Raw genomic sequence first — 25,424 nt, forward strand, 5'->3', positions numbered from 1 at the left:
GCAGATACTGTACTGGACAGTGACTGTGTGTGTCTGTGCTGTTATATTACAGTGCTGTGAAGTGAAGCATGGATTGTTGGCTTGGTCCCAGTCTAGTCACTCAGCAGGCCCTGCAGCCAGGGATGGCAATGCTGATCCACTGTGTTAAAATTGAATGCATATTGAATGCTGCCACCAATTACGCTGATTAACTGATGGGCCTGTCTGTTTGCACGCTGTACAGATGGGTTTCAGACTCGGGGGTGAGGCATCAAGACATTGGGGTTGACTCCCATGCCTCCTGCCTGCCTTGAGCTGATGTAGTATGTGGCAGTATGCAGTTGCACATGTCTGCACACAGTTGCATAGATAGAACTTTAAGCCTGACAGGTGCTGAGATTGCCATGGAATAAATTCCTCTGCATTTTTGCAAAACGCGCTGTTTCTCCAGGAATTGTTAATGTAACACTTTTCATTCACTGTAGAGCCTTAACCCCAAGCTGAAATTGATTTCTGCCCATCCACAATACCCCCAGCTCCATATATGGCCACACTCTATTGATTAATGTGGATACTTGTCTGTATTTCGCTCACCATTGCTATAAGCGGCAAGAAGCGACGCGACAGTAGCGCCGAGCAGATAGAAGAGGATGATCTCACGCCACGCATCCGTCTGGGTACGCTGCTGCCCAAAATTAAATATAGTTATTTGGAGCGCTGATCTAGCAGAGTTCGGAGACCTGCATTCAGCCCCCAGTCACTCATGAGTTCAATTCACTTAAGAGTTCCAGTCTTGGTGTACCAAGGCTTTGGAGGCACATGTGACTGTATGGAAATCGATGTGTAACAGTTTAAGTTTGTGTCATTCAGTGTACAAACTCCCAGTCACATTATTAGGCAATAGAAAATGAGGAAGCACTAAACTCGGGTCTGGCCCGGTTTCCTCCCACCATAATGATGGCCATCGCCGTGTAAAGTGAAATATTCCTGAATACGGCATTAAACATCAGTGAAATAAATAAATGTATATAAACTTGGTACTTCCTCAAATTTTCACAGTTTTGAATTGCAGTTTTACATCTCTTGGAGTTTTGAAATCCCTCAAAAAACTGTAACCATGGGACGTTCATGTACATGGAATGCATTGGCCAGTTGAACTTGGCTGTAACACTACACGTACATGTAGGAGTAAAACAGTAAGAAGTGTTGAAAGACACCAGTGTTGGAGCGGGGGTGGGGGTGGGGAGGGGGAGAAGTTCAGTATGACAGTATTAGATGTACATGTACATTTGTTCTAACTTTTTTTTCACATACATGTACATGTGTAACAACTCCCTGTAATCTACACAGCATGGATAGTTGCCCTGTTACCTACACAGCATGGACAGTTGCCCTGTTGTCTACACAGCATGGACAATTGCACTGTTATTTACACAACATGGACAGTTGCACTGTTATTTACACAGCATGGACAGTTGCCCTGTTACACAGCATGGACAGTTGCCCTGTTATCTAAACAGCATGGACAGTTGCCGTGTTATGTACACAGCATGGACAGTTGCCCTGTTACCTACACAGCATGGACAGTTGCCCTGTAATCTACACAGCATGGATAGTTGCCCTGTTACCTACACAGCATGGACAGTTGCCCTGTAATCTACACAGCATGGACAGTTGCCCTGTTACCTACACATCATGGACAGTTGCCCTGTTACCTACACAGCATGGACAGTTGCCCTGTTATCTAAACAGCATAAACAGTTGCCGTGTTATGTACACATCATGGACAGTTGCCCTGTTACCTACACAGCATGGACAGTTGCCCTGTAATCTACACAGCATGGACAGTTGCCCTGTAATCTACACAGCATGAACAGTTGCCCTGTTACCTACACATCATGGACAGTTGCCCTGTTACCTACACAGCATGGATAGTTGCCCTGTTATCTAAACAGCATGGACAGTTGCCATGTTATGGACACATCATGGACAGTTGCCCTGTTACCTACACATCATGGACAGTTGCCCTGTAATCTACACAGCATGGACAGTTGCCCTGTAATCTACACAGCATGGATAGTTGCCCTGTTATTTACACAGCATGGACAGTTGCACTATTATTTACACAGCATGGACAGTTGCCCTGTTATCTACACAGTATGGACAGTTGCCCTGTTATCTACACAGTATGGACAGTTGCCCTGTAATCTACACAGCATGGATAGTTGCCCTGTTATTTACACATCATGGACAGTTGCACTGTTATTTACACAGCATGGACAGTTGCCCTGTAATCTACACAGCATGGACAGTTGCCCTGTAATCTACACAGCATGGACAGTTGCCGTGTTATGTACACAGCATGGACAGTTGCCCTGTAATCTACACAGTATGGACAGTTGCCCTGAAATGACTGTGGTTACCCAAGCACTAATCGATCAAGGTGACTCAAGTTATGACTCCATCGCAGACAACCGTCAATCATTGTTCTCTTCTCATAAAGCGACTACAAGACGTTTTCAGCTCTGAGACCCTCACCTGTCCGTCTCCCTGGGCCGGCTAATTCTTATTCCCCATTAAGACATGTAAGACACTGCTCAGTAGCCCCATTTCCAAGTGATACTTGTACGATTGGTTCTGGGTTCTCTTAAAAGGTTCGGACATTGGCTATTCAAAGCAGTCCGGCTGGACATGTTTGGTTGAATGGCCTGGAGATGTTTGTACTATTAAGTCTGTAGGTAGACTGCCCCATGATTCTCTTGCTTAAGTGCTGGCCTGATGCCCTGCTATTGACACTCCTGCCACGGATTATTGACTCCGTCTTACATGTACATAACTTGGATGCTGTTGCTGCACAGCAATCGTAGTAGGGAGGAAGTTGGGAGGGGTGAGGGTGCTTAATGCTGCGAATGCTGCGACTACCACTCCAGACGCATATCTGTAACGGCTGCAGTGCTGCAGTGCAGCTGATAAGGCTGTCGGGCAGCTCCTAAGACCCAAAGATCTCTATAAAAACCATTAAGTTGTCGATAAAGTCATTGGTTGCCTCTCTACTGCAATCCCACCCGGAGGTATCAGCTATTAAGGACTGCATCACACTGAGACTAGTACCAGTGTATTGACCCCCTTAGATCTGAAGATTTCCCACCGCTCCAGTCTGTCTCAAGATTGCCCATTCTCCGGCCCAAATCCCTCTGCTTAGTAATGGAATATTAAGACTGGTGTATTTTTATTCTTCCTTAAGCAGAATAGTAGAAGGAAGGAACAGGGGTAAATTTACTCAGTGTTATGAGTATAATTATTTCAGTCCTATGTTGATGATTATTGAGTGTAAGATGTGGCAAAATCATAATTTGTGATTTGTTTACCTGAGTAAATTTTCAGTGTGCCATTTTTTTGGGGGGGGGGGGGAACTCGCCCCATTATGTTTATTTATTTATTTCATTGTATTTGGAAATTTTCACTTACCTGAAGGCGGTCAGATTTGCAGGTGAAGGAAACCTTTGCCCTTCACCAGTTGCTTGTCAAAACTCATGGCTTAAAGCCATGCCCAAATCAGCAGCTGCTGGATTTGAACTTGCAATCAAATTGAACATTTACTCTTCTATCAAGTCACAACATTATTGCTGCAATAATGTTTGAAGTGCAATCAACCAGAATCATCCATTGTTCCGTCTTCAAGAGCTTATAAAGGCAGCCACATTACCATAACATAAATAGACTAAGGCCTTTTCCAGTCCATTTGAAAGTATTAAAATTTTTCATTCATACAGAGTTTCAGAGTAATCTCACTTTAAATCCCGTTAGGATGTGCCTATCTCATTGATGCCAAGAACAGTTGTAGACTAGGGGGAAAGTAGGGCATGTCCACAAAGGTTTGTAATCAACAAAATCAATAAACGTGTAGGCATCTATAGTACAAGATAAACAACAGATCACAAGGAGTATCACAGATAAATTGCACAGGAATCATCTCGACAGATCATTGAGATTTATAACTGGAATCTTGGCCAAGTATTTTGTTTTATCTGTAAAGCAGTGATTCATGATAGGCAGTGTTTTACATATATATATTGATTGAAGTCCTAAATAAACGTCAGTTTTATACAGTACAGTTTCTGGTTTTGTCCCGTTATACCGGTCTGTTTATACTAGTTAGCAAGCCACTGACTCACCACTAGCACACTTGAGTTTCTGGTTGTGTCCTGTTGTACTGGTCTGTTTATATTAGTTAGCAACCACTGGCTCACCACCAGCACACTTCAGTTTCAGGTTTTGTCCTGTTATACTGGTCTGTTTATACTAGTTAGCAAGCCACTGGCTCACCACTAGCACACTTTCGTTTCTGGTTTTGTTCGGTTGTAGTGGTCTGTTTATACTAGTTAACAAGCCACTGGCTCACCACTAGCACACTTCAGTTTCTGGTTTTGCCGTGTTATACTGGTGTGTTTATACTAGTTAGAAAGCCACTGGCTCACCACTAGCACACTTCAGTTATTGGTTTTGTGTCGTTATATTGGTTTGTTTATACTAGTCAGCAAGCCACTGGCTCACCACTAGCACACTTCAGTTTCTGGTTTTGCCCTGTTATACTGGTGTGTTTATACTAATTAGCAAGCCACTGGCTCACCACTAGCACACTTCAGTCACAGCTGTTGCAGTTGTCCATACCTGCATGTACATGCACATACAATAGTGTTTGCATGTATGGCTCTTACATGTAACTTAGAAGTGAAGTACATTGTATGATAGTGGTTAGTGTAAACCAAATGTGTAAAATTTATCAGGTTCACAATAAAAACCCACCAAAATATGCAATGCATGCACATTTCAGAGATCAAGAAGAATATCATCCTCACTAACCACAACACTGTCATTTTCCCATAGTGTAGCTTGGGAGTTGTCATGGCTAAAGATGTAAATGTAAAGAATTTTAAACTTTTAGACAGACCTCTAGCAATGGATTTAGTGGAAAATTTAGGAAACACATTTACAGTTCAGTGTCATTAAATCATTTGTTGTTAAGGTGCCTGTTATGATTGAGGGTTGTGGCTGAGTGATTAAAGGAGATTGTCTTTAATGGTCAGGACACACAAGGCCCAGGTTCAACCCTGGACTTGGATGGAGAAGTTGTGCATTCCTCCACTTTTACTGTTTTAAATGTGAGGCCTTGATGACGCTCAGTTTTATTGAAGACCACTTGACTTGTCTTCCATCAGTATTGTGCACATATCTGTATGTCACATGTGGAAATGTGTGTTCGAAAGTTGGTGGTTTGCACCAGGCTCTCCAGTTTCATCCTCCCATAAAATAGACCCAGATCCTGTAATCAGTGAACATTTCTTGTATGTCACATGTGGAAATGTGTGTTTGAAAGTTGGTGGTTTACACCAGGCTCTCCAGTTTTGTCCTCCCATAAAATAGACCCAGATCCTGTAATCAGTGAAAATTTCTTGCATATCAAACAAATAAATCAGTAAATGTGGTTTTCATGTGTGTCCACAGGCATTGGCAGCATCAAAATGAAGTGAGCTTTCTACATGTACACCTGCAACAAAGTTAAAACAAATCAGATTGATTGAAAGTGGTATAGGCTGTCTACAGAGAGTGCACTGGCAACTCTGATCCAAGCAGAGTTGACTAATGTACTCTTGGAAATGTAATAGTCCTACATGTAATGAACATAAGCAGTTTGCTCACATCCTGCAGAAGAGAAAAGAAATCTTCCTCATTTCTGCTTGAGGGCTTGGTTCTTCAAAAAGCTATTTAGATAGCCAGTTTTCCTATGAAGCTGCCATCCTCACATGAGGCTTACGTGTACATGTACATATTACTTGTTTATACTGGTACACTGAAATAATGTAGGATAGCAGGGGAGAATTTAATGTATGTGTCATATGTGTCATTCATACACAGTCACTTTATCAGTTTATAGTACAACATGTCAAGGGATGAGCTAAGTAAATTTGGTTTGGGGAATGAAATATGAAGTCTGGTATAGGGGGTTAAATTTACATCTAGTGAGTCCAATCAGCATACCGCTGGTGTGACCCCTTGACTTCTTCTACATTAACTCTCCGCCCCTCCCCCCACCCCCACCTTGATTGCCCATCCGCTGCTCCCCATATCTCTCTCATCCTTTGGTTTTGCATGTACATTTTCTTCTATGCTGTCTTAATTAAAGCTACCAGTCCCTCCGCCCCTCACTGTGTATTTTAACATTACATGAAGGTAGGGGATTGATTTGCAACCTGGGAACAGATTGAATTACCAGTAGATTGTTTGCCGATATCCTCCAAACAACCTCCTGCTAACAACTACCATATCCGCCCCGCACTTTCTCATGTCCATGAATATTCATAAGGGGAGGCTACAGAGGGTGTGGACTGTAATTGGACCGGTACACTGTTTCCAAGTGTACTTGATGGCATGCAATCGTCTGGACTGTTTTCTTAATAATGACGTCAATATCTCTGGGCTAGTTATGCATTATGGGATATGAAGTGGGGTAAAAGTTTGATGAGACATGGAGAATACTTCATGCAGGCAGGGCATCATTGTTTAGGTGAACTGCAATGCTTTTCCGGTTTCACGAAATAAAACGTGTACAAAATAAATAGAAGATTCCAACACATCTGGCAGATGAGTATTAGGCCTACACAGAGAATAGAGACGTCGACTGCATATATCAAACTCTCTTCTTCGTTTTACTTCCACATCTCCACACTCTCGACTGAAATCTTTGCTCGAAGATTTGCTTTAGGAATGTCTGAAACTCACCCAACAACAAGCGAGCATGGAAATGCGGTATTCTCATTGGTTCTCGACATGTGGACCCTGTAGTTCTGTAAAGTCAACTCTTCCGTGGAGCAGTCGATGCAGGCTCTCCCCAGTTGCCTCCCGCCATAATGCTGGCCACCATAATCTAATATTAAAGTGAAATAATTCTAGCACCAATCAAATATATGTACATGAAATAAATGTAAACTTAATGCAGTTAAAACCCAAATGGTGGGGACACTGCAAGTTTCACTTAGTGCATACGTCCTAGGCCTAGTTTCACAAAGATGTGGTACATGTATGATAATCACACGTGTAGGACAATGGTACGGTAACAGTGACATACAAAATATCACAGGACAAATGTACAATAAAAAAAAGTTGTACGCTACTTTGTGAAAGTGGGCCCGGTTTTGTTAAATTTGCCAGATATGAAGGTGCTGGACTGCTGTACAGGAAAGTGTCTTTGACACAACTGACTTGTACGTTACGTGTACATTTATGTAAATCATTGGTTTGATTGAATGTACATGTAACTGATTATCGCTGAAATATTGAACACTACCACAATTATGGCTGTTAGTGTAATATTGTAAATAACTTTATATTGTTACTTTCATATTTTTGTTTTTCTCCGTTTTTTTTCAGAAATGAAAGAGGAGCTGGAAGAATTAATGTCGGACATTAAGAAAACAGCCAATAAAGTTCGAGGGAAGTTAAAGGGTAAGACCAGCTGTCGAAACTATTTTCCCAAGGGAGATAACCTGGTGAGCAGACACATATGATGTCGGCTGCAGAACACACGTGACCAATGCTGACCAGTGAAAAGTGGAGTATTGTGTCTGATGCGGGATAAATGTATGCACATGGTGTTTGACCCGGGTCAGATCATACCAGTGTATGGGTGTTAGTCTAATGTGACTTGGTGAGGTGTCATATTTGGCGTCATGAACATGATACTTCAGTGGCGGCAGCAGTTTGGCGGCATATGACACCATATCGTCATATGACTGAAAAATTAAGAGCGACGCAAAACTCCAAACATACTTCCATACATACATACATGTACATGCAGTTTGTAGTGGTAAGGTTATGACTTCCACAATATGTGCATGTTAATTTGGGACGTATTGTCTTTTTATTCAGTACATTTTCCAAATGAAACCACAAATTGTACCAGTGAGCAGATCATAGATCACCAGAAACTGAGATCTTTATTTTAGGTTTCTGCATAGACGATATGTGTATGTAGTTTGTGCATATGAAACAAGGTATTTTTAGGTTAAACCCCAGTCTAGGTCAAGGAACTTTTTCGACATTCCCCTGCTTGTGAGCTGGGTGTCAGTAAGTGTTTAATGGTGGTTGTGATGGTGATGCTCAGGTTGTCTTGCATGAAGTTTAGTAGAGCTCACAGCCTTTCACCATATGGTATACACATTGAGCTGTCTGCAGGAGAACCTCTGTAGGATCAATTAATGTTTAAACGCCAGTGGTTTATTCCCTCCATTCCTGTTTCCTCCACCCGTGACACTCATACTGTATGAGGGGCAGGATCTGTGTTGGGGAATGGTGTATGTGACTTCTAAACACAAGACAGTACGTGAGAAGGTCTGCCAGCAATCTGTATGGTTGTGGGTTTCTTGCAGGCTCTGCCCGGTTTCCTCTGACTATAATGCTACCCACTGTCCTATGAGTGAAATATTCTTGAGTACGGCGTAAAAGACCAATCCAGTAAATAAAATAATTAAACACAAGACACTGGTGGTGCGAGTTCAATCGTAGTTTCGGACACAGAATTTGTACATTCCCTCTCCATCACTCTTCATGAAGGTATTAGTGACTATTATGACAGGGTCATTTGTGCAATCTTACTTTCATAGAAGGCAAATGTCCTTGGTATTGGTATACCAGTATGGTATACAAGATCATTATTAACTTGCCAAAGACCGGGGGTTCACTTCAAGAATTCTGATTTACTCCACCCACAATGCTGACCAATTTAATGAGTGAAAACATCTTGAATATGGCATTTATCAATCAGTCTATCAGTCTTAAGTACACATGTGCTTCGTCAACCAACAATTGATAAATCTTTTGTGTACATTTATATGTTTTGTGTACATTTATATGTTTTGTGTTTTTACAGTTATTGAACAAAATATAGAGCAGGAGGAGCATTCAAACAAGTCATCAGCAGACCTGAGGATACGGAAAACTCAGGTTTGTCTCCGTTTAGTTCTGTGTAGAAACAAAACTACAGACTTGGTCCATGATGCTGATACCCTAAATGACCTCAAATTTCATCCACAAAAGTGCATTTTTAGAGGCAAATAAATGTCACGAAATATTATTGTTTGCGCTGAAATTTTCCAGTTGAATATCATCCAATGTTCCAAGCAAAAATCAAAATACCTTTCTAAAAGCAGTAGGGCTCTCAGAATCAGGGGAAAGCCTGCAAGACAGTCAATTTTACGGTCATTTAGGGTAGATTTTGTCAAATCACAATTCTGGCCAGGCATAAGCATGTTCAGATGTGTAGCTTCAAAAGATAGCTGGTTGATTGGATAACATGTACTAAGCTCAGGCCATCATCAAAAGTATATTTGTTGATAAATCCATTTGGCTGTATTCTGATTTTAATAGAACTTTCTTTTGTCTCCATGTTAATTTCTTAAAAGTCTGTGTCGTCTTCATTTAATAGCTAGAATAAAAAAAACAGAATTCCTAACTGACCAACCCTAGTGCTTTTGTCTTGGTCGGGTTATACTTGACAAAGAATTTTTGAAGGATGGCAACAAATAGCTGCATGTACTGGTACTTGAATGCAGAAAATCAGAATTGTGTCCTTGGGAATTATTTATTTTGTGTATTGACATTGTTAAGGCAACTTCTTCATACGTGTTTTTGTGCAAAAGCTTCATCTTGTTTACATGATACAGCTGTACTTGTATTATAGGTGGAGAAACATTTGGTGTCATTTTACAAAAGTCCAATTACAGCTAAACCATAAATTACAGCTTCTGTGGAAACCCATAAAGCCCAATTTATAGCTTCCTCCTGAAATCTGGCTTAACGAAAGAAGGCCCAACTACAGCTTAATTACGAATTATTGCCTACATGTATGTGTACATTTGCAGTGACAGGAAGGTCCCAGTTATGGCCATGTCACAAATTACAGTTTATTTGATTTATTTCGTTAACAACTTTAACACTAGAAGTCAGTTTGCGCTTTATGTGAGATATTGATTATTCTTTCAGCAGTGTAAGAGCTTTGTGCAGCTGGAATTACACCTTTTTGCTCCTTCATGTTTATCTTAGGTAGAAATACAGATTGAACACTTTTGATATGTAATGATGAAAGCAGAACCCCTTGTACTGTAGGCTGTCTGTTTCACGGGCTTCAGGATTGTACACTGTAATTCTTCAACCGTTTTGTATGTTTGCTTTTTGTGAAGCCCTGAAACTGGCCAATCCAGTCAATGTATTTTTGTCTCCAAAACCAAATCGGAATGTACATAAATTGCTCTGAGAGTTGCTCTTTAATATGTGAAAAGTTTGAGGAATTAGAGCGCATGTACTGTATTTCATCAAAAATTTGGCCTAAAAATTACATTTTTAGAGTTGAATAAAGTTGTTTGAACTAAATTTGTTCTAGTAGTATATCATATAGCTTCTAAACAAACCTCAAAACACCTTTCAAAAATAATAATACTCTCAGAATCAGGCAAAAGAGTCATGAATGAAATTTTAGGGCAAAATGAGTCATGGATGAAATTTTAGGTCAAAATGAGTCGTGGATGAAATTTTAAGTCAAGTACAGGAAATACACTACGATAGTGTAATTTTAAATGCAGTGTTGATATCTACACATGCAGTTAGTAAAGTTCTGCTTTTTATTATTGCGTATCCTAATTACTCAACTTTTTCTCATATTTTCTTTCAGTACAATTTATGCACATTTTCTTTTGATTTTGGAGACAAAACAACATTGTTTGGATTGACCAGTTTCAGAGCTTCACAAAAAGTATAATTTTATCAGTCAACACAGAATAATGCCTTCAAAATATGCTTGAATAAACACCTTGCAAACATGCAAAAAGGTTGAAGAATCACATTGTATAGATATTCTACATACATATTTCTTTTCTTTTTTTGTTGTCTTTTTTAGTAGAAATTTCTCAGGTCTTTGGTCTTTTTGGGTCTGGTTTATTGTATTTGACATAACCATCACATTTGTTGATCATAATATCTTGTACCAAAAACGAGTTATCTCCCCTTTATAGACAGTCTGTTGCATGCCATCTGGAGACAAAATAACGTGTATGGTGGTTGCACTTTGTTGTATTTTACAAAATACAATGAAGTATGCTCTGTATATTTTTTCTGTTGAATATTATGGTGACGCTGAAATGAAATTTTGTGATTTGTTTCCAAAAGTACAAAAATTCTGTTAGCACTAAGGGGAGATAAAGAACCTGTCTTTAATATTTAACCAGAATTTTTACCGCGTAGCATGTGACTTCAGTGGAAGTCGTGCTTGAGCTACAGGATTTTGTGAATAAGGCAACAGTTTGCAGAAAGGTCTGCCCCTTCACCAGGTGATTTCTCATTTTGACACAAGTGTACTAAACTGTTATGATGGTATATATATTGAAATAAGAATGTTACCTCTTTTCTCCGTGTGTATCTACAAAGTACCTGGTGAATTGAAGGAGGAGGATATTGGCTGATAGCCATTCAAATGAAGAACAAGAAAAAGGTTCATTCCCCTGGGCTCTACCAGACTTTCTCCAGTTGTATAGTTGCTGACGTCGTCGTATAAGTGAAATATTTTGTAATACGTTGTAAAACATAATCGTAAAAATAAAAAAAAATAAAAAGGTCCATACAGATGAAGTGTGATAACTCTTCCAGCAAATGTGTATCTCTGCTTGACAAAATCCTGCGTCACAAGAAAGCAGAAGGCTGCTTTATACTATCCTGCACACTGTTCATATACATGGGTGTGAAGTTGACCAATGCCTTTTTCATTTTCAGAATCCAACATTTTAGTGTTAGATTTGTTTAAGTGTAGCATTGTATGTATTTATTTCAGTTGTACTAAATTTTCTGCGTATGGGAAGGAGAGAAATATTTGACATTTTCTATATAGATTACACTGCATGTGTGTGAATAATGTATTAAAATATTCTTTTACATCTGTGTTCTACATGTATTTACATTGAGGATAGTGAGATGATATAGACATAAACTTCTGCCCCTTGAAATGCCACCAGTTACAGTTTCGCTAACTTCTCTTCATGCTTTTGTATGAAAAAGCCTCAAGGGGAGATAACTAAAACTGAAGACCGCATGCAGTCTTAAACAACACATAACTGCATTGTATTTAATCAGGAGATTTTTTTCAGTTTTTTGCCACAAGATGCTTATGCAGATATTTCATTCAGAGTATTTCTTCTTTTTTTCTCTCTTTTTTTGTCTGAAATAAGCAGTTGAAAGCAGTTGTTTTTCTACTGAGTTTTTCATATCCTTAGCTGCTGTATTAATCTCACAGTGTCCTTATCTTCCACAGAGAATTATGAGGAATTTTGAATTTAACCTGACCACAGTCTTCTACCTGAAATACTCTTAAATTTGAAGCAAATTTCAGTTTTGTAGTAATTTTCATGATTTTTAATCTGGAATCACTTTTGATACTATACAGGTCTATCAACAGTATAGACCTGTTGTAAGGGAGCCACACAATGCAGGCCTGTTGTGAGGCAGTCACACAGTATGACCTAGTGTGAGACAGGCACACAGTATAGGCCTATTGTGAGACAGCCACACAGTATAGGCCTATTGTGAGGCAGTCACACAGTATGACCTTGTGTGAGACAGCCACACAGTATTGGCCTATTGTGAGGCAGTCACTCAGTATAGGCCTATTGTGAGGCAGTCACACAGTATAGGCCAATTGTGAGGCAGTCACAGTATAGGCCTATTGTGAGGCAGCCACACAGTATAGGCCTATTGTGAGGCACCCACACAGTATAGGCCTATTGTGAGGCACCCACACAGTATAGGCCTGTTGTAAGGCAGCCACACAGTGTCTTAGGCTCTTGGTCAGTACAGAGTGGGGTACTTTGCAGTGACATCTTAGCTCAGGGCCATGTGGTCAAAGGTTTGCTATGTATGTCAGTAAACTTGATGGAAACCATTTTGCAAAAATTATAGTGAAAAAAAATTGTTATAGAAGATTGGTATTACAGAGAGAGATAGATTTTGGGACCTTTTGTACAGCATTTAGATGGACTTCAGCTGTGCACACGTGTGGTGTACATATAGTGTAGAGGTTTTCTGTGTTACCTGATAGCGTTTGTTTCTAGTACTCCACAGTCGCTCGTTTATTTGTCGAAGAGATGGCTAAGTACAATACTGCCTCAGTTGACTACAGAGACCGCTGCAAGCTTCGAATTCGTCGCCAGATGGAAATCAGTAAGATTTAGTGGCAGCATTAGACTCCGCCAGCCAGTTCTAGACTTTTGGCCATTTTTTCCTTTCTTCTGTATCGTCTTACCTCTTTATTTCATTTGATTTCATTTTTCTTTGTTTTCTTTTTTTAGTTTATATTCGATGGTCATTATATTTTTTTTATGCTAATAGATTGTCATGACTGTTTTTCAATGCAGATTTGTTTGACTCAGATTTTCTCTTCTTTTTTGTGTTTTTTTACAATCTCAGCACGCCACATTATCACGTAAGTTTGTTGAAGTTATGAATGACTACAACGCTTGTCAGATCGACTACCGGGAACGCTGCAAGGGCCGTATCCAACGTCAGCTCGAAATCAGTAAGGATTTGTTTTTACCTGTCTGCGCGAGTGCTCCTTCTTACCTCCCTTGATCTGATGTGCCATGCCAGCTTTGTATCCATTATCATTGAGGCTTTAGCAAGTGGTCCAGTTCAATAGAAATCTTCATTAATTTCTTATTTCATGGTAAATCTTATAGAAAAGAGTTATAATCTGTTATCTGAACAGACCATCAACTCAAAACTATTGATAAAAAGAAAAATAATACATAGGTTTTTATTTATGGTTTATTTTAGCAGCATCGATTTTGTTTGATTAGATTGAAGCTTGATCACAATTTCTAATATGTTTATGGATTGCTGAGTGTTGTGTTGTGCAACTTGTGTGAATTTGCTTTAATCATTTGTGAGTTTTGTGTTCAAGTTGGACTATGTCAATGGCAATGTTCTTTTTGATGTTTACATCTGGCATCAGCTTCAATTTGTCTAATTTATTATTGGAATTTAACACTTTTGATATTTTTACACACTGAATTTTCGATACCATAACACTTTGGACATTTTATTGAAGTAAAATATATTTGAACCAGTATGACATGCAAATCTGGACATCACTCACAGGGAAGTATGTCAGTAACTTGCCCAAAGTCTGTGGTTCAGCCTGGACAATCTAGTTTCTTCCATCCATAAAACTGATCGTCGTAGTACAGTTTAAGTGAAGAGTCATGACAATTATAACAGTCAAACGGTCTCAACCTGTCTGATGCTCTCTCTCTCTCTCTCAAAAATCCCATGCTAGCAAATGTTCAATAACGCTGGTAATGTTTTCTTCTCTACCCACTCCATATGACATGACATGAGCTTATCTTCTGCTGTTTGTGTTGTTACTTTAGGTGTTTTGTGCAGCTCATGTTCACTCTTCATGATTACTGTGTTCTTATTCACTTTGATATAAATTTAGTCTACATGCATTTGAATGAAAAAGGCTATGGTATCGAGTGTGTTCACTGACTGCAGGGAAATGCAGGGAGAGAGAGAAAAAATGTTACGAATACTAGATTTCACCTAAAATTTGTCATTTATCAAGTGACACATTTTGAGTCACTCTAATTGATTCACCCACCTTATATTTATGTGTTTATTTGGTTGGTGTTTTATGTCGTACTCAAGAATATTTCATTTATATGCTGGTGGCCAGCGTTATGGTGGGAGGAAACCGGAAAGAGCCCGAGGAAAACCCACAATCATCCGCAGGTTGCTGGCACACCTTCAAACGTACAGCCCAAGAGAAAGCTGGCCATCCACTTTATAGGGCAGCTTAATAAGACAAACTCAAATGTTGTGTCAAAATTATCGTTTAACCCCTTGTGAAAGTGCATCTTTACATACCAAGTTTTAGGTGAAATGCAGTACGTGGAGATGTGATGTCTGTGTGAGTGTGCATATACATATATGTGTATGTAGATGTAAACCTGATGGAGAAAGAGAGAAATAGGGGATGTACTTTGACAGTTGGTATAATGTAGGAAGATCGTTTCACCCCATATGTAATCATGCAGGCTTTTTGTTTGAAAGTTCAAACTATTTCACTACATGTAGTTTAGTGTTTGTTTATCAAGTCGTATCTGTGCTTGTTAAATTAATGTTTGGGTGTATCAGGTCATGTGTGTGTGTGTGTGTCAAATAAAGTTTGTGTTTACAAGGTGATGTTTGTGTGTGTCAAATACATTAGGTTTGTTTGTACAAAATCGTTTGTGGGTGTGTCAAATGATTTGTGTGTAAGGTGATGTCTGTGTATTTCAAATGATATTGTGTGTACACAGTGAACTTTGGGTGCGCAGAGTGATGTTTGTATGTATACAGTGAAGTTTGTGTGTGTGTCAAATGATGATGTGTTTACACAGTGATGTTTGGGTGTACACAGTAATGTTTGTGAGTACACAATGATGTTTGGCTGTGTTAAATGATTTGTGTTGTGTACACAGTGAAGTTTGTGTGTGTGTCAAATGATGATGTGTTTACACAGTGATGTTTGGGTGTACACAGTAATGTTTGTGAGTACACAATGATGTTTGGCTGTGTTAAATGATTTGTGTTGTGTACACAGTGATGTTTGAGTATGTCAAATGATGTGTATACAAGATGATGTTTGGGTGTGTCAGATGCTATTTATGTTTGTGCAAGTTGGTGTTTGTGTGTGCCAAATGATTATATGTGTGCCGTTGGACGTTTCTCTGTGATGATATAATGTTTGTGTTTTCCACTGTCTTTGTGTGTGCCAAATGATTATGTGTGTGCCGTTGGACGTTTCTATGTGATGATATAATGTTTGTGTTTTCCACTGTCTTTGTGTGTGCCAAATGATTATATGTGTGCCGTTGAACGTTTCTGTGTGATGATATAATGTTTGTGTTTTCCATTGTGTTTTCCATTGTCTTTGTGTGTGCCAAATGATTATGTGTGTGCTGTTGGACGTTTCTATGTGATGATATAATGTTTGTGTTTTCCACTGTCTTTGTGTTTTCCACTGTCTTTGTTTGTGTCTCAATCGAATGTACATGTCCATGTATTCAGTGGAATGCTTTTGTGCTTTGGTGGTCTTTCAGTTTATTTGTGCTGAAGCTAGAAGTGTTCAAATTCTTACAGCTGCACTGACAAGAATGAGTATGATAAATAAGATGTGACCTTTAAACAGTAGAAAATATTAAATCTGTTTGAAATAGAGCATTAAAAAGGCATAGTGCAGGTAGTTATTGGTGTTAGTCTGTCTGCTTAACATGATACCCGCCATGTTGGACCATTTTATTCCTTTTGAAATAGTCGCCTAACAAACTGTCTTTATTGTGAGCCTGTTATGTGTCATTTTCTGAGGCAAACTATAGAAATTGAATCAAAGAGATGGAGTACGTGTGCTGCTGTTTGAAATCGTGTATCATTTACGTGTTTTCATTTGTTCCATTGTGCAGCGGGAAAAACCACCACGGATGAAGAACTTGAAGACATGTTAGAGTCTGGTAAAGGCAACCCAGCAATCTTCACACAAGGGGTGAGCAGTTTTGTGTACAGTATAGTAATACAATGAATACCTGTAATTAGCCACTTGAAAGAGGGTATTTCAGGATAAGTACATGGATATGCAGGTCATGTCTCACTACTGAACAGTGGGTCAGGCAGGTGATGTTGATAATGCATGTGCAGTGTAAGGTTGTACAGCATCATCCATTGGTTTACCCAGTTAGGTCCTGGCAAGACTCTCACTAATGCTGTCACTCATGTTCATGCTGGCTTCCTCTTCGGCAGTAAGTCGGAAGATCTGCCAGCAACCTGTGGATGGTTGTGGGTTTCTTCGCACTATAATGCTGGCCGCTGGCGTATAAGTGAAATATTCAATCAAATAAATAAACAAACAAACAAATGTTAAGGCAAGAATTCCTGTATTTCTGATCCAAAAACTCCTATATTATCTCTTATGTACATGAAGTTGTTGATTGGCGGGAATCATTGTTTTCACTCATGTTGATTCATTTTGCGTTTGTCTTCTTTTTGGGGTGTTTTGTTTTTTTAGCCCTGAACAGAAACCACTTGGCATTTAGTCGTAATGCCACACTTTACAATCTACTGTATCATTTTCTATTGCCCAGAGGAAACTGTGGAATTAAGTGCTGTAAAATGTACATTTGTTGTACATACATGTAAATGAAACAGTGTTTGTCTAGATACTTTGTTTTTTTTTTTTTTGGTGGGGGGTGGGGGGTATTTGTTTATTCACCAACAATGAGAATACAATTCTTCAAGTTTTTCTACCTCCACTGCCACCAATATTTCGAAACATTCAGAACAATGAGGTGTAGAGAATTATGTGAACAGTTTTATGAAGCGAGCATCTTTAGTGACACAAACAAATCATTTTTGATGTCACTTTTCTAGTAATTGTATGCATATACATGTATTCTACTGAAAAAAGTGTTTTTGAGGTTGAAAAGGTTGAAAAAGATTAACAGTGTAGAAAAATGAAGGCAGAAAGTAATGGGAATTTATTATTGTAAACAAAGGGTTGACTGACTGAGGAAGGAATAAAGCCTGAATGAACTTGTTTTATCCCATTTGAGTTAAATTGTGTGTGAACCGATGAAAACACACAATTACCTGACAGAAATACATATAAAACATGTAGGGAAGTTTTGATTTTATTTGTTGGTGTGTAATTCTGTTGGTTGCTGTTAACTCCCTTTGACCAACATTTCAGATTATTATGGAGACCCAGCAGGCCAAACAGACGCTCGCTGACATCGAAGCTCGCCACGCTGATATCATCAAGCTGGAGAACAGTATTCGAGAATTACACGACATGTTTTTAGACATGGCTATGTTAGTCGAAAGTCAGGTATGGTGGCTTTTAAGGTGCTACTTCAGCACCAAAAGAAACCGGGGGAAACAGATTTAGGGTCTTCCAGCATGGTGCAATGACCCAGGAGCCTCTCACCAATGTGGTCGCTGTGAGTTCAAGTCCAGCTCATGCTGGCCTTCTCTCCGACTGTATGTGGGAAGGTTTGTCAACAAACTGCAGATGGTTGTGAGTTTTCCCTGGGCTGTGCCCGGTTTCCTCTCACCATAACGCTGGGCCTTGTGGCATAAGTGAATTATTCTTGAGTACGATGTAAAACACAAATGAAATAATAATTAATTAAACAAAATATTGCATTGGTTTTACCATTTCTCTCAAAACGAAGTACATGATAATAGACTGAAGACTGAACAGAGATTTTTCTTGTTGTAAAGAATGTTGTTGATGATTCTTTGATGTTACACTTGTTCTGATGATGATGATGATGTTGTTGTTGTTGTTGTTGTTGACAGGGAGAAATGATTGACAGGATTGAGTATAATGTGGAGCAGGCTGTAGATTATATTGAAACAGCCAAGATGGACACTAAAAAGGCTGTCAAGTACCAGAGTAAAGCTAGGCGGGTGAGTACAGGGAATAATAAAGCAATTACAGTTTTAGCCTCAAGACTCATTCCTGAATTTAGGAGATTTATTCGATTAGCCTCAACCTTTTTACATATGAAACATCAACTTTCAGTGCAATTTATGCACCTTTTTCATTTGAGTTTGGAGAAAAATTACATTGGTTGGGTTGGCCAATTTCAGGGCTTTTAAGTATAATTTTATCAAATTTTTTTAAGTATAATTTTATCATACTACACAGAATAATACCCAGAAAATATGCTGAAATAAACACCTTGCAAACATGTGAAAAGGTTGAAGAATTACACTAAATTGGGTTTGTTTGACATTGGATGGTGCCCTTGAGCCCTGGTCGCTCATATTTGGACAGTCAGGTCTGTAAGTAGAGGAAACCAAAGTAAACCCCATCCTTGCCCAGATAAATCTACATTTGCCTGCCGAGACCTGGACTTGAACCTTACCTCTTGAAGTTTCCCGACTTCACCGCCAGGGACCATATACATATATGGCATATTTCAGTGTTCTGCTCAGCCTTGTCTGATTCAGTCAGTGCTTGGTAGGTGGACTGTGAACCCAGTTGAACCAAGCCTGCAAATGGGTACATGTACCCACTATTTTTTTAAACTTTTCCGAAATGTGGTCATGTGTACTGGTTTCCTCTCAAACCATCAACCTGACTGTCTTCATGTATTAAGTGTGATGCCAGCATGTACGTCATGAAAATTTCACACATAAAAACTGTGTAGTACCTGTGGGTATCACCAAGTATCCCGTATGGAAAAAACAGTGAATGCAGAACATCATATAATGTTTTTAACATGCCTGTTTCCATTCCGGGGCCTCGTTGTCCAGCACACCAGCTTGGTGCAGTGACCCAGGGGACTCACATCAAATATCATGTCAACCTCGTGCTGACTGCCTCACCGGCCTTACGCCTGAGAGCAACTTCCGCATGGTCGTGGGTTCCCAGCTTGGTTTCCTTCCACCATAATGTTGGCCGCTGTCGTATAAGTGAAATAGTCTTCAGTGTCGTGTAAAACATCAATCAAATAAATAAGTAAATAAATACATTTTTAAATTCCTCCAGGCTCTGACCAGTTTCCTCTTGCAATAATGGTGGCCATCTGATATTAATAATATAATAACTGAAATAACTCAAACAAATAAATTAATGTTGACTTCATGTTCATGTTTCCTTTTTTTTTTCTTTTCCAGAAAAAGATTATGATAATCATCTGTGTAATAGTGCTGCTAGGGGTAATAGCACTAATCCTGGGGCTAACTCTAAGCTGAACCCACAATAACATCCCCCGGAGGTACCCTCCTATCCTTACCCCCCAAAGAACGACCCAACACATTTTATCTCTAGTATAATTTATTTCAATTTGTTGACGGTTGCGGCGGCCCAAGCGCCGCCGTTGTTGCTGCTCATTCCTGCGTGTTCATGGGCATACCTGTAACATACGATTTGGTCATGATTTCTTGGCCATGATTTGGTCATTTGGTCATGATTTCTTCATTTGCAACATGGACTTCATCATGCACAAAAGTTTGAATTTATGTAAATATCTATATATACAGTAAAATGTATATATATACTTATATATCTATACAGACATTTAAAAAAAAAATTATAATGAAATATTACATGTGTATCTAGTATGAGTGTATGGTGAAATATCAGATCATGGTGTACACTTCACGGTTCATTCCATATATGCAACAAGTGAAGGTCATGCAGAGGTCACTTTTAGAGATCAAGGTCACATGTATGACCTTAAGAACAAGGTCAGAGCTGAGGGGTGAAGAAGAATGATGCCTGTGCAATATGTAGAGAAGTATTGCCAATATTAATGCCTTTTTTTACCTCAGTTTTCATTCGCTAATCATATTAGTGTGAGATTTGAAGTGATGGGAATATTTTTCATGGATAAAGTTTTATTTTGAATGTGTTGTTTTACTGTTGTGTTTTTTCCTCTTTTGTTGCATTTTTTTCTTCTTTTTAACACCAGAAATGTGAACAGTAGACTGTTCTATTTCGTACTGAATAAGTCAGCATTTCTGGTTTGAAAACCGTCATTCTGTTTAATGGCAGGGTTGTTTTCTGATTAGCTAATACATTGTATGAGTTAATGTTTTTACACTTCGTCTTAACCACAGATGTAGTGTCTGTTAGCACATACATATTTATGTAGACTACAACCTGATGTAACCCATACCCTGATCAAAGACACTCGCCATCGATCCGGTGACAGTTGACAATTTGGGACAGTTCCTTCTTAAGATACTGCTAAAACCGCCAAGTACATGTACAACACTGGCCAGTCTGAGTGGTGTGTCATGAAACAGGCCTCAGACCATCCCATATCAAAATTTTACGGATACCTATTCATCCGTTCCGTTCTGTTCAGGCCAGGTATGTTTGTGTGTAGCGAGTATCAGCCATCATACATGTGTACATGGCTCCATAAGATTTCTGTTATTAAGGCTGATCAAATTTTATCCTTTCACAACATGGAAGGAAACTACTCTCAAAACAGTGATGATGTTTGGTTTGTAAACTTAGGCAGATTTCTGAATTGAAAACTGAGCAAAAAGCCAAAGTTTCCAAAACAGTCAGCATTGGTTGATCAGCACATATCTTCGTGAATTACAAAGATGCCATTAAAATCTGCACTTGTGGTGTTGGTCATGGTGTGCTCGCCATGGTGTGTACATCCAGGTCAATAATTGAGTCATTGATGAGCTACCTCTACATGCATCATCAATAATAATTCCATAGTAATTATTGGATCTTTTAATTCCTTTGTCATTAACTGATGTTAATTTGTTACATGAAATTGTTGACAGCAACAGGTCAGTGGAAGAGAAATTTTCAAGTAGGATAGTGAAATAGGATGTGCCTGTATATGATAATTTTCTTTTGACCAATGAGAATGTAGGGCTCTTGGCACTTCCATTAGATATTGTGTAAGGGTTTTCTGGATTGGCCGTAATTCCATCATATCCATAACGGTCAGAGGTTCAATCATAACATTCCACCCTCACAATCTTACACGATATTTTTAACACATTTCAGATGGAAACCGTCACAAGCGTTAAATATGGCATCTTTTAAAAAAGAACAACAACATAATCTTGTGCTACATGTATGTTTAACGAATGATTTTTTTTGCTTACAAAGACAATGGCTGTTTTTTGGCCTAGGGTTGTTTTTTTTTTTGTTGTTTTTTTTTTTTGCTGTTTAAATGATACAGAATCCATTTAAATATGGCAGACTGTCCACATTTGTAGAGATTTTCACACAACCTTTTTGATTAAATGCATCATGAAAGTAGAACTACAGAGATTACAATAATATAACTGTTATATTAGCAGGTATTTTAGATGATGTTTGTCCAAGAACCACTCTATTGTTTTGCACCTGGCACATACATTACAGTCATTACAGTCACATGATTTAAAGACACTTCAATGAAAAGAGAATCGAAATAATGTTTTATAATTAAATGTTTGAAAAAAAAAAATACAGAAAAAAATTCTTACCTGTGCCTGACATGATAGCTTTCTGTTTCCAGAACCCTGCTTGTTTGTCTGTTGTACATTTCATGACTGGCCACCACTACCTGTATACAGGCAAGTTTGTTACGTTGTGCTCATGAAAGCTATATATGAGATGTAAAGCTGTGTCTATTGTCAGTTTGAGGTCTTTAGTCCTTTCTGCTAATTAGTCGGTAGTAATTAACCTACATATGTATTGTATATACCATTCTGGAACCAGCTACATTAGATACGTGCAACCTGCACAACAGTGTGCGTGACATTCATCCAGATGATCAGCTTTGTTTGTGACAATCAGATGAACATCTTTGTGCATGATTTTCATCCAAAGGATCAACTTTGTGGGTGGAATTCATCAAGATGATCATCGTAGTGTGTAACATTCATCCAAATGATCAATTTATGCAGTGGCATTCATCCAGGGGGATCAACTTGTGAGTGGATTTCATTCAGATGAACATCTTTATGGCTGGCATTCATCCAGAGATCGACTGTGTACATCCTTACATTTCTCGCGTTGGACAGTTATCTTCATCAAGATGATCAAGTGTGTGTTGGATGGATTTTGTCCATGTTGTGAGGATACCTGAGCAATCTTCCACATCATCATGTACATGGACATGTGATCAACAAGGCGTGTTACATTCATCAACATGATCATACAACTTGATACTAGTGATTATCAGTGAGATCCTTGATGTTCATCCGTGATGAATTACATATACATGTGAGATTAGTCCAGATCATTGTTGGCCAGTATGTGTGTGTGATTGTGGAAATGTGTGATATTACTTGTACTAATTACAGTATGGGTGAAATTCATGTGGATGATCAACACCATGTGAGATTGTCACATTTAACAAGATCAGCGATATCATGTTGATAAACTTGTGCAACTTTCATCTATATGTTCAAAATCAGGTGACTTTCTCCTTGTTGACCAGATGAACATTCATCTTGGCATTTGTCCAGTTCATTATAAACAAGGTTGATTGGGACAGATGTGTGAGATTCATACAGATGATTAGCCAGATGTGTGACATTCATCTGGGTGATCAGCCAGATGTGTGACATTCCTCCAGATGATCAGCCAGATGTGTGACATTCATACAGATGATCAGCCGGATGTGTGACATTGATCAAGGTGATCAGTCAGATGTGTGACATTCATCCGGATGATCAGTCAGATGTGTGACATTCATCCGGATGATCAGTCAGATATGTGACATTCATCCGGATGATCAATCAGATGTGTGACATTCATCCGGGTGATCAGCCAGATGTGTGACATTCATCCAGGTGATCAGCCAGATGTGTGACATTCATCCAGATGATCAGCCAGATGTGTGACATTCATCCAGATGATCAGCCAGATGTGTGACATTCATCCAGATGATCAGCCAGATGTGTGACATTCATCCAGGTGATCAGCCAGATGTGTGACATTCATCCAGATGATCAGCCAGATGTGTCACATTCATTCAGATGATCAGCCAGATGTGTCACATTCATCCAGAAGATCAACCAAATGTGTCACATTCATCCAGATATAGGAAACATTCATCTACGTGAAGATGATCACCATTCTGCAAAATTAAAACTAATTAAACTATTAACCAATAATATGTATGTTACATGATCTAAAATTTCACCCCCAAAAGGAGCATTTTTACAGGTAAATAAATTTCATAAATTATTATTTTTGGTGCTGAAACTTACATATTTACGGTAGGATATCATTCTACTTTCCAACCAATCCTCAAAATACCTTTCTAAGATCAACAGAACTCTCAAAATAAGGCAAAATGTGCAACTTAAAACTGTGAAATTTTAAGTCATTTAACATCATTTAGACTTTTACAAAACACCATGCTTATAGAGCTATAATACCAAGCAAGGTCCCACTTCACAAAACTTCCATTGTTTGGATATTGAAATTTTCTCATGAATTTTGCTGCCTTTTAAAAGTGTCATTTGTAGAAAAGATTACAAGAAAAAGGATTAACAATGTGTTGTGAATGTGGCCCTTGGATTAGTGAATGTTGGTGGCAGTTAGTTAGGCAGTCAGTTAGTTAATCAATGTACTATCTGTGTGATTTTTAACTTCCTTAATTAAACATGTGATCTCCATAGTATGTGAACCCCTTAAGGCTGGCAAAAATCAGTTCTCTTCTGAAGGTCCATGGCTTAATGAATTAAGTTTGGAAAATTACACCATGTAGCAAAAGGTATTTGGTTCAAGTTGTTATGCCCCTTTTTAATTATGATGAAATATATCCACAAGTTTTGTAAATGGCAAAATCATGTATCATCTGTTAGAATTGTCTTTTTGCCTTGAATATCTAGGGTATTCATGTATGTGAACTTGGAGTTGAAGATGCCAGTACACAATTTGAACATTTTGAAAGTTACTGTGAGTTTTATTTATCTTCTTAAAACTGCTGATGACAGTAGGGTACAGGTGGCCTGTTTACATGAGAGAAAGATCATTCTCTTCTGACTCAACAAAATGGTCTGTCATTGTAGGCAACGTGAAAAAAAAAAAAAAAAAAAAAAGGATCCGAAGTGTTAACAAGTGTACATCACACACATGTAGGGCCTGACTGTATTAGCACAGGTAGGCCATATCATTGCAATGGGAAAAAAAAACTACCAGAGTTGATTTCATTTAATTTGCAATGTAACAGTCATTGTTGTTCTAGTTTTTATTAGCCTGTTCTTTACCTCATAACGATTAATTGTCCCTTTCAACAAAAAATCTATGTGGTTAGGACATCCAGCAAAATTTTTTTCCTTTAGTTCATGCCCTTTATTAAGTGAGTCGCCATTGTAAATAGAAAAGGTGTCAAAAATGTGACCAACCATCAAAGACAGAGCGACATGTACAGCTTCCAAGCGCAGCTAAAATGATTTCTGTAGCAGGAATCCACCAAACTGTCATAAGCAGCTGTAGAACATTGCTTTTTTGTTTTAAGCAGCAACATGCAGCGCTCTGATTGGCTCTCAGACGGTCAAATTGTACGGACCTCGTCTGTTAACATATGACATTAACATAACAAAGGGCCAGAGTTCAAGACCATGCCACCCTTTCTTGGGAATATGAAAGTGTTACTGATATATCCGTTTTTTTCTCCAATGTCAGATTGTTATCTCTTAGCGTATCTTTTTCTGTAATTTTGGCCATACTATCATAGTGCTATATATGTGTGTCAGATTCCGTCTTTAAGGACTATTTTCAAAACAAGACAACAAATTCTGCGTTTTCCATTATACTAATGGTTGACTGCTGCATTCCTCTGATGAAGTGAGAAAATCTCTGTTTTAAGGACTAGTTTCTCTGGACA

At 38.7% G+C, this 25,424-nt stretch overlaps 1 protein-coding gene across 1 annotated transcript in view; it reads left to right on the plus strand.

Moving 5' to 3' along the window:
* The window catches only part of LOC135476140 (syntaxin), a 50,312-nt gene extending 28,590 nt beyond the window's left edge, over positions 1-21,722 (plus strand). Inside the window, exons 4-10 of the mRNA XM_064756060.1 lie at positions 7,408-7,482; positions 8,906-8,979; positions 13,483-13,591; positions 16,518-16,597; positions 17,798-17,935; positions 18,409-18,519; positions 19,735-21,722. Of these exons, the coding sequence (XP_064612130.1) occupies positions 7,408-7,482; positions 8,906-8,979; positions 13,483-13,591; positions 16,518-16,597; positions 17,798-17,935; positions 18,409-18,519; positions 19,735-19,812 (665 nt within the window). The 3' untranslated portion in view covers positions 19,813-21,722. The remainder of the gene's footprint in view (positions 1-7,407; positions 7,483-8,905; positions 8,980-13,482; positions 13,592-16,517; positions 16,598-17,797; positions 17,936-18,408; positions 18,520-19,734) is intronic.
* The last annotated feature ends 3,702 nt before the right edge of the window (positions 21,723-25,424 follow it).

The sequence above is a fragment of the Liolophura sinensis genome, chromosome 10 (genome assembly GCF_032854445.1).
Source record: "Liolophura sinensis isolate JHLJ2023 chromosome 10, CUHK_Ljap_v2, whole genome shotgun sequence".
NCBI classification, from domain to species: Eukaryota; Metazoa; Mollusca; class Polyplacophora; order Chitonida; family Chitonidae; genus Liolophura; species Liolophura sinensis.